Below are 10,887 nucleotides of genomic sequence, written 5' to 3'. Positions count from 1 at the left end.
CTTTCCTCTTTTCCTTCTTTCTTTCTGCCATGGGGATTAAGGCCAAGGCCTTTGCACTGAGCTACTTTTCAGCTGTTTTCTTATTTTGAGAGACAGTTTCATAAAGTCACCAAATTGCTATTATGGTTTATATCTAGATGTCCCCCAAGAGCTTCGTGTGCTCATAGGTGGGGGTTTTGAAAGGTGAGTGGATTATGGGGGATTATAGCTGACTTGCTGTGAGGGGGTAGGGACTGGTCAGAGGGTTAGGTCACTGAGGGCATGGCCTGAAAGGGTTTAATCTCCTTCCCTGGCTTCTGCCTTTGCATTCTCTGCTTCCTAACTGCCATGCTGTGAGTATCTTCCTTTGCCATGAACTAAAATAAGCCTCGCCTCCCTTAAATTGTGGGTGTCTTGTGTTTTCTCCCAGCAATGAGAGAAGTGACTAAGACAGTTGCCTAGGCTGGTCTTGAATTTGCCTCCTGCCTCAGTCTCCCAGAGTGCTGGGATTACCAGTGTATACCACCAGGTGTGTCTTCTGTCGTTATTCTAAGACTGACCATGAAGAAATCTAGAGCATCAAATGTTTTACATATTTGTATTGAGATAGGACATGGAATTCTATTTTGGAAAAATACCCCTCAAGATTTGTGCCTTATCAGCACTAGTGATTTTTTCAAGTCTCTGTAACCAGTGCTAAAATATATGCCTAAGCACAAGACTTAGTATTTTAGACATGGTAAAATAAATACATGAAAGGAGGATTGGCAAAGTTGAAGTGATTCAACTCAGAATGCAAGCTCCCTGAAGGCAGGAGCATTGTTATGATCTATCTAGAGAAATAAGAATATTTTTTAGGAGTGAATGTTAGGCCTATTTACTCTTACCATTGTGATTGTAGCTCAGAGGAATTTCCATTGATGGTACAGAAATCCTGTTTTGGAACCTGGATCTTATGTTCATCATAACCAGCAGGTGTGAGGATAGTTGCCATATGGTTTATGCTGGTATTATCAAGACTTTTGTCTTTTGTGTACATTTCACTTCCACAGGAAAAGAAGGCCACCTTTGGAGAAAGTTTGCTCATTGGTAACTTTGAAGAACTCTTTGAATTCTGTACTTCTTTACCTTCTGAAAAATATGATTGTCAGTTAAGATAGAAAGGGAGGATTTTACTTTTAGCTCAAAGCTGAATTGGAACAAGGAGATTTCGAAGAGCAATCACCTGGGAAAACAAAGAGTTTTGCTGTCGAGACTGCGGTCCCAGCCTCATTTTCTGCAATGCACTTGAACTCCCCAGAATCTTCAGGAAATGCTTCTGTTATAATCAGGGTACAGACTTCCTCTGGAAGGGAAGAAAATTCCACTTGATCAGCATATTTATAGGTCCCAAACAATATATAGAAGAATGTCAGGGAGAATAGGTACTAAGATTAAATACTTTTCTTAACATTAAAAATATCCATCTGGCTGGGTGTGGTGGTACACACCAGTAATCCCAGCACTCAGAAGGCTGAGGCAGGAGGATCACTGTGAGTTCGAGGCCAGCCTGGGCTACATAGTGAGTTCAAGGCCAGCCTGAACTACAAAGTGAGACTTTGTCTCAAAAAAATTCTATCTGATTAAATAATTCGACATCTTAAAGGCTCATGAATATAAATCTTAAACATAATCATAGCAAAGGTGTTATCACTTGCCTCTCAGACACATCTGTTTTCTCAGTTTCCTGACTATGAGTTCCTTGAAAGCAGGAATTAAACTTTATTCCTTTACTTTTATATTTCTGTAGCTGTAGTGCTTAAGCACTAAATATGAAAGTCATAGGACTATAGAACTATTTTCTGAACTGACCTGAAAAGTGTAATTGCTGTGGGATGTAGACCCAGGGGTTATGCAGTGACAACCACTGTGTGATGGGCACCGCACCTACTTCTGGACATTCAACTGTGTGAGTGTTTAATGTCAGGACAGCTCCCCACTGCTTCTGTGTAGCCGATGAGTCACAAGTACACTGCTGAAAGGATTTAGGGGGAGAACGCGGTACGCGTACACTCTGCGGGCAGGGATCTTGTCAGTGTGGTTCATTACTGTCTCCGTAGTTCCAAGAACAGATTCTAGCCATAGTCTGTACTCAGGAAACATGTTGAGTGAATGAGTATATGAATGAATACATTGACAAATCCCGGTTATCTTGCTGCTTCTGTTGTGGCAATGCAAAAGTTGGTATAGGGCAGCCTCAAAAGAATTGAAACCACTTTTCGATGCTAATTTTGATCTAATCAATTATCAAGGTGTTGAAAAATTGTACTTACCAGGAGTGGATGATAAAGAAGCTTCTGAAAATTAAAAAGAGAGAAAAAGGAGATAACTTAAATGATGACAATTAATTTAGCTAGAAGGGGCCATGTGTCACAGACTATAAATTCTACAAAAGATCAGAAAAGGAACGTAAAGGAGTGAACATTTGGCAGGGTGATAGAATTTAATTTTAGTACAGATTCTACCACTAATTTACTCTGTGACCTTGTAAAAATAACTTCTTTAGACCTTAGTTCCTCATCTTTAACATGAAAGTAAGATCAGATTAGTATCTTTTCTTTGAATGTGAACCCCTGCTGAACACTAATCCTGAAGTGGTCTTTTTTCCCCAAAAAAAGATTCATTTCTCTTAATATTTCCCATTAACATAAAATTGAAAACAACATTTAAAAATATAGTAGTATAGTGTAGAAAAAGTACAAAAGCTTAACAATAGTTTTTCTGGGCTATGAAAAATACTGGTAATTTAAAACTTCTTTATGTTGTATATTTTTCAGATTTATTATAATAAATGAAAAATACAATAAATTTTATTAAGAGAAATAACATCCACTTCATCTAATAAGGAGTTATTTCTTCCTAAATGTGATGTGCAAGTGTTCCTTTGTTCTGAATTAATACTTAAACGTATGTATTTTCTTCATTTGGCATAAGAATTATCTTGGACTTGAACCTTAACCATTTTCTAGCTTTGTAACCTTGAGCATAGCTTTTGCATTTCTGGTTACAGTTTTCTTACTCTTAAGATGGGGATGATAACACATGTATCTCAAAATGCTCATGTAAGGATTAAATGAGGAATTGTTTCTGGAATATGAACTCGGAGTTCAGCATAAGGTGGACCACCATACCTGCTATCCTTTCCTAATTCATTCCTTTGTAGGGAAATTATGCAATAAAGTATCTTAAAAAGGTATGTATCATTTTCATTTGTTGTACTCTTTAAGAAATAATGTAGTCTCACATTTCTTTTTGTTTATATAACAAAAAGTCATTGAGAGATAATTGAGATTACCTTGTGCAAATAACCTAGAGTTTGCACAGCTACTAAAATTGTTTTTCAGTGTAATGCTGTGGCACACATCTGTAATGTGAGCTCTAGGGCGGCTGAGGCAGTGGGATTGTTTAAGCCAAGGGGTTCAACATCATCCTGGGCCCTATAGTGAAATCCTGACTCAAAACTTTAAAAGTATTATTTTATTAAAGCAACAACTGTCTTTCCCTTTTCATTTTAAGAATGTTCTCATTGTTAGGTATTTATTTTTGTGCTACTGGGGATGGGCCCTAGGGCATGCTCTCCCATGGAGCTACAGCTATAGCTCTATCTTTTTTTTCTGTTGCCCAATCCTTTGGATTTGAAATAACAGTTGCTTAACAACAGAAACCATTTAGCCTGTAACAGATCAGGTGTTAAACTGCTTTAACACATGAATTAGATTTTGAAGTGAATTGAAATTAAATGCAGTCGAAAAGCTCATCACAATACTTTTCCTCAGAATACGGAAGTCGTCTGAGTCGGCTATCTGCTCTTTCTCTCTGTACCAGTGAACTTGAACTGTGGCTGTGGCCTGGACTCTGCATTCGAACACGACACGCTGACCTCTGGTTGTAGAGAGGTCTTGAAGATGCTGAAGAAAAAACAGAGTTCGCAGAGTGGAAGAGACTTTGTACCGTACACCACACCGAGATTTGGGGTGCCACCCTTAGTAAGTGTGCCTGCCCTTCCATAATTATTGAAAACTGGTTTTACCTTGACCAAAACAAGGAGCTGTTGGCATTCTTTGGGGCTTTTAAGTATGCTGCACAGTCAGTTGTAAATTCTTTTTATCTTAACTCCATGGATCAGTGTTTAATGTAAAAACCGTTGTTCATTTCCCCAACGGCCATTTTTCAAACTAGAGAAAACATCAATTGAAAAGCCCTTGTTTTGGTGAATTTGATTATTTTGTTGAGTATATATCTACTCACAGACTTAGTCTATGTTATTGGTCACAGTGTCACGGGCAGTATTATAGTTTGTTAAGAGCTCTGAATTATAATTTATAGCACTTAGACCAAACTTAACTCCATTCTCTCACCCCTTTTTACTTTGATTTTTTATATATACAAAATGATAATTCTCCCTGAAGTCCTTCTCATTTCTCCTTGCTTTTTTCATGCTTCTTTGGTGAAGTCTGAAGTTTATCTATAAAATTCAAACTCTGTCATGCAGTAAGAATGTTACCTTGGTGAACACAGGGGGTGCCACGCAAGTAGATCCTGACAGACTACTGCAGGGACTCTGCATCTGGTTTAAGGAATAAAAGAGAACATGACACTATAATCCATACAGGCACTTCCCCGAAACCCAGATATATGGTGGCCATGAACTCACTGGATCAGTTTTAGCTGCTACAAACAGGTTCAGTTTTGGCCACTTCCAGCTATACCCTACGTTTCCTTTTTGAGAAGCATAATGCATCTAATGGAAATGCTAGTTTGGATGTCTGCTTCCTCGCCACCCTTTCTTTTTTCTCCTCTAGCATTCCACCCACCAGGATGCTGAAATACAACACTGGGCCTTACATTTGGGAGATAGGTATTGGCAAGTACTTGGAGACTATATAACAAAAGTTTAAGTGACCTCTAAATTTTACTGTCTAAATTTTTTCACCTTAGTGCAGTTGCTCTTATTGGATCAAAAAAGCATTTCCTTTTTCAAAAGAGCACTTCCTTTCCTTATAAATAAAAGGGAATTCATTCTTTGGATGGTTGGAATACTCCCTTCTGCTTTGGCATGCAGACAAATCGTCATGCCATAGAGCCACCATGGAGCTATTCCTGAGACCCATGAATCTCCTTCTCGTTCCTTCTGAAGTCATGCAGCTGGCAGCTTTTTTCATGCATATTTTTCAAGATAGCTGTATTGATTCTTTCTTTTCTTGACCTATTTCTCCATTTCTGAGACCCTATAAGAGGGCTTAGGACAGAACTTACCCTCTGGGGATCAACACACAGGGGCTGAACTAAGGTAGAATAACTTGACCTGGTGTAAGAGTTTTCATTAACTGGGGAACTGATGGTCAGAGAAACTCTAGTGATTTTCTTCTTTATGCTGTAGGGAAAACAAAACCAAACACAGTCCAGCAAGAGGAAAATTAGAAGTGGCTTTGACAAAAAAAAAAGCCTCACTCCATACATTTGAATGTAGCAAATATTTTTATCTGTAATCCTTTTAAAAAAAGATTTAAGTAATAATTTCAGTAGTATTTTAACCAATTATTAGTGGATTATGTCTCCTAATAGTTTCACTTTAAATTTCCTCTGTCTCAGTCTGACCATCAGTGGAGTGTTATGAGACACTTTAACCAGAAGTGATAACTTATAAAGCAAATAATCATTTCACAGTTTCTCTGGGAAATATTAGGGTATTCTTGCATTTTTAAAAGTGAAGTTTCTCTTATATTCATACATGACAAATGCATATCCACTTGTAATTCAGCACTTACTCTGACATTTCTGTAGCATATTCCAAGCACAATCCCAGAGGAAAAAGCTTTTTCTTACTTCCCTGGGCACCTATGTGAAAGAAAAAAAAATTAGGTACAAATCTTGCTGGGATTTAAAAAAAAGTTAGTTCAGGTATATGGTATTTATTTCAGGACCAGTAAGTTATTTAGTTATAGACAGCCAGTTAATCTAATCTGAATTCTTGACTAAGGATGGAATGTTCTTAATTTTAAAAATCCAGATGTTTGCCTTTTGCAGTTATAGCATTGCGCCTAGGAGAGAGAGTAATTTTCCAAAAACATCTTTTCCAATGTTATGGTTTGAGTATGGCTTGTCCTTCTGAAACTCAGGTTGAAATTTGATTGCCATTGCAGAGGAGGTGGGGCCTTTATGAGACGATTAAGCCGTTAGAAGAGACTAATGCATTTTTACAGGATTGAGTTAATTCTGACAGTATGAGTTACTACAAGAGCTGGGTGTTATAAGCGAGGCTGTTCCTTATATTTCACCTTTTCTGCACAACCTCACCTCCCCTTCTGACTTCCGCCACATTCTGAAGCAGTATGAGGCATTTGCCAAAGGCAACTGCCCGATCTTAGACTTTCTATTGCCAGAACTGTGAGCCTGAATAAGTCTCTTTTCTTTATAATTTCCCAGTCTCAGGTATTCTGTCATAGCAACAGAAAATAGACTCAGACAGAGGATATACTTTGGAGTCTGTGAATTTGTATTTTGGTCTGAAATTTCAGGTTATTTGTAATTAAAAATCCACTAAAACAAACTGCAATACTTCCTATAAGAAGGATGTTGGCTTAGTCCAGGCTGCTATGATGAAAATACTTTATCCTGGGTAATTTGTAGACAATAGGATTTTATTGTTCATAGTTCTGCTTGGATGTTGGTTCACTGGAGATTGTGATATTCAAGATGAAGGTGCCAGCAGATTTTGGAGTCTGATTGAGTCTCTTTCATAAGGGAACTAATCCCATTTTTGAGGTGGGAGCCCTCACTTCCCAGAGGTCTGACCTCCTAATAGGATCACACAGAGTATTAAGTTCTAATGTACAAATTTTAGGGGAACACCAACATTCAAACGGTAGAAGATGTTGTCAACGTTCATATCATCTCAATGGTGATTTTCTAGGGAAATGTATCTCAATTGTTAATATCAGAATTGTACTGCTGATGTCTAATGGTTTATTGAAAGGAACAGTTAGCTTAAAAAATTTTTTGACCAATTTTGCATGCTTATATCTGACAATCTGAACAACTAATCTGAAGACAACAATTGCAATATAGCAACCATTGCTGATTTCCTACCATCCTGTTTGGTGAAGCTCTGTATCATTTCTAATGTTTTATTATTATTATTATTATTCTCTTTAATGGTTTGATCAATCTTGCATTCTTACATCTGGTAAGCTGAGCAGCTTCACTGAAGATAACAATATGTAATAGAACAGCCACTGTTAATTCCTATCATTTTGTTTTGAAAGTTTGTATCATTTTTATTGTTTTTGCTTTGTTTTGTTTTTGTCTATGTTGTTATTTTATTATTGTTTTTATTATCTGTATAAAATAAATAAATAAATAAATAGGCTTCTTCCAGGCTATTAGTTGAGGTTTTCTTCACAGACAGTGCATCTTAATGTTGGTTATATTACCCTCTGTGTTAGCGCTCACTTCAGTCAGTAATCTAACAGAGGTTAGAGGAATGATCTCCTAAATTTATAACATGATCCTTTTCAAAAAAGACTGTATCTGTGATGATTTATTTCCCCAAGCAAATATTTAGGTTCTGTTCCCCACCACCACCAAGAAATTTCATGCAATTTCTAAGTAAAAGTAGACTGTAAGATTTAGATCAGCCTGAATAATAGTATATTTCAATTTCTAAGGAAGCTAATAGTATTGTTGGAGACCACCACAAGGTGGCTCTGAGTAAGATTTAATATTAACCAATTAGGTTTCCATGTTTACTTGTCAATCTGTCCAAGGCCTAGGCTCCTTATCTGGAGATGGAGGACTCATAGTAAATGGATGTCTGTGAGTCACTAATCTCTACTAGAACCTGTCGTGGTGGATGAAGCCAGAAAGCCTCAAAGGATAAGACAAGATCACAGCCCAGGACACCTGGATCAGATCTCAATTGGATAAAGACTATAGCCTCAGGCATTGCATTCTTCAGTGGATTAATTTAATACCCTACTTAGAGAAATCCTTGAGTGGTTCCACCCTTCTTGAGCAGACGCCTCCCGTCTTCTGATAACTAAATAAATATGGGTGACCCAGAGAAGTTCTTGGTCTTAGCCCAGAGAGAATTTTAAATTGAGAGGGCTTTGATCCTCCTGGGGCCCTAAAATCATTCCATTTTGCCTCTTTTTATTTAGCTTTCACCATACACTCATTCAGGGGATTGCAGACTTGATCAGCCTGCAATAACTAAGAGATATTATTATTCCCATATAATATAACAAAATAGAGTATTTGAAATTGTTACTATCCCAGAAAATCTAGACCATAAAGTCATTTTATATAACAATGCTTTAATGAAGAAAATTAGTTCCCACTTAAAAGTCCTTTATATATTGTGTTTGATGCTGTCATTAGAACTAGAATTACTATATCTAAATTTCTTCCCAACCTCAATATATCATCCCCATAATATTTGTTGCTTTTTTAGTCTTTAAGAATCTTTTATTATTTTGAAGTTTTATAACCATATAGCTTAAAACTTAGGTGATATAAAAGATTTACTAGTACTACTTCATATTTTATTTCTTAAGGAAAACAGTGACTATAGAATGTACATTTTATAATCATTCACACTATATATATATGGATATATATATATTTACTCTTTTCTATGTATGTGGTTTTATAATACATTTGTAAGATTAAAATAAAACTATGAATAGGAATTGCTTTTAGTTTTTGGAAGTTCTGTGTTGTTTTTTAGTTTCAAAGAGCAAATATGAGTTATTCTTTTTTTAATTTTTTTTTTTTTTACCAGAATATGTTTGTAGTATATAATTTGAACATCCCTGTGGGCAGTTGGTACATGTACATAATACATCTCAGTTCCTCCTTTCATCCCTTTTCCTTTCCTCCCCCCATCTGTCTCTTGCCCACCCCCCCATTTTTGTACATGTTTGCAGCTTACATTCCTTGTGTGGAGTTGGTACATGCACGTAACACAGAGTTATTCTTCAGTAGTTCAGAGGAGGGTACATTCAGGGTACTGCAAATATGCATGGGATAAATGGATGGTAATCATGCACAGAATAGCTTGATGTTGAAGTACGAGCACAAACATAACACACACCTATGGACTCTACACTGGGTGGATTCAAACTTAACTGCAGTCATTTCTTTAGTGAATGAAAACCTCACAGATACTCAAACTCTTGAATTGATAAATATTTCCTGATGCCTTCTACCCTAGGGCCCCAGGAGCCATGCAACGATGTTTGGAATTAACTGGTAAAATTTACATATATGAAGCTCAATAATGCAAAACATAATAATAATGTAGAGCCAGTCACAGTGGCACATAGCTGTAATCCCAGCTACTCAAGAGGCTGAGGCAAGAGGATACAAATTTGAAGCTAGCTTGGGCAATTTAGCAAGACCTCCAAAATAAACTTTTTTTTTAAAAAAAGGCTGGGGATATAGCTCAGTGGTACAGCACTTGCCTGGCATGTGTGAGCTCCTGGGTTCAATCCCCATGACATAAAATTATAGTGATGGATACGTATCATCTTACAGTGTCACAAGATCAGAAATACTAATATCATACTGCATATTGCATTGACTTCCCAGGACAGCACATGATCGCCTAGCAGGGTATTAGAAGTAGAAGCTTGAAGTAAGTAAAGGGAGAGGCTTGACTGATCTAAGAACACTCTGCACAGGATCTTCAATGAGACCATAGAGAATGTTTAAAACTATAAAGGTGAGGGTCGGGTGTGGTGGCACACACCTGTAATCCCAACATTCCAGAGGCTGAGGCAGGAGGATCATTGTGAGTTCGAGACCAGCCTGGGCTACAAAGTGAGCTCAAGGCCAGCCTGAACTGCATAGTGAGACCCTGTCTCAAAAAGACTAAAAAAAAAACCAAAAACAAACCTGTAAAGGTGAGGTATGTAGGCCTGAGTCAGGGACAGAGTTTCAGAGTAAATGATGGTGGAGAATGGAAGAGGTGAGTGGGGAGTAACATTTATGGAACACTGTGCATCAGACACTGCATTTCCTTTATCTCATAAGTGAGGAAAGCAGTCTGTGACCATGAAATGGGATTGTATACTCTGGATTCAGATTTCCTGGTTATTTCACTAAGTATATTTGGCTTCCCCGTAAGTCTCAGTTTCCTCATCTGTAAAACAGGCACCCTAATAGTGTTTATTTCTAGAGTTGTCTTGAGAATTTGATGAGCTAGCCCCCAAAAACACTTAATTTCTTACATAACATATATCACACACTCAGAATGCTATTTGCTATAATGATTGTGGTGGTGGTTATAAGTAGATCCAGGAGATGTTTTGCTTTCCCTTGACACTTCTAATCTAGGCTTACCTAGTATTTTCTTCTCTTGTGAACTTAGAGCTTCTATAGTAGGCTTTAAAAAAACCCTATTTTCTATCATACACTTTTTTGTGGAAGCTCCTTAAGGTCAAAGATCTTTTAATATGTCTCTTATCCCCAAAGAATCTATCCTCATGTTAACATACAGTGGCTGCGGAGCGGACTGATTTTATAGATTATTGCATACAGAGATACTAGTATTAGTTTTCCTAGGAGGTGTTTGTTGCTTTGTATTGTTTCCCTCAACTACATCCACAAATAAAAACCACAGACAGGGATTACTTCTCTTTTGATCTTGGCAGTAAGTTCTGACACCATCTCAGCCCATGATTGGTTAACTGTAAAACTTCAGGCCAACAGAAGACACGAGAAATCTTCCTATCCAACATCTTCAGAGAACAAAAGTAAGCTTTGGAAAGGTGATATTATTTGTCCAAGTCCATGCAATCTATTGGTAGAAGAGGCAAGATTAGAAACTAACTCTTCTGTCTTCCAAGGCAAGCTATGGCAAACAGG

At 37.3% G+C, this 10,887-nt stretch overlaps 1 protein-coding gene across 1 annotated transcript in view; it reads right to left on the bottom strand.

Moving 5' to 3' along the window:
• Window positions 1-862: 862 nt before the first annotated feature.
• Window positions 863-10,887, bottom strand: part of LOC102004144 (palladin-like) — a 22,113-nt gene continuing 12,088 nt past the window's right edge. Inside the window, exons 2-8 of the mRNA XM_005376593.2 lie at window positions 5,787-5,856; window positions 5,275-5,392; window positions 4,523-4,585; window positions 3,785-3,926; window positions 2,292-2,315; window positions 1,205-1,324; window positions 863-1,110 (exon numbers count right to left, since the gene is read on the bottom strand). Coding sequence (XP_005376650.1) covers window positions 863-1,110; window positions 1,205-1,324; window positions 2,292-2,315; window positions 3,785-3,926; window positions 4,523-4,585; window positions 5,275-5,392; window positions 5,787-5,794 — 723 coding nt within the window. The 5' untranslated portion in view covers window positions 5,795-5,856. The remainder of the gene's footprint in view (window positions 1,111-1,204; window positions 1,325-2,291; window positions 2,316-3,784; window positions 3,927-4,522; window positions 4,586-5,274; window positions 5,393-5,786; window positions 5,857-10,887) is intronic.

The sequence above is a fragment of the Chinchilla lanigera genome, unplaced genomic scaffold, assembly GCF_000276665.1.
Source record: "Chinchilla lanigera isolate Chin_1 unplaced genomic scaffold, ChiLan1.0 scaffold00007, whole genome shotgun sequence".
NCBI lineage: Eukaryota > Metazoa > Chordata > Mammalia > Rodentia > Chinchillidae > Chinchilla > Chinchilla lanigera.
The sequence above is the reverse complement of the archived record's forward strand: the minus strand, read 5'-3'. Positions and strand labels throughout refer to the sequence as shown.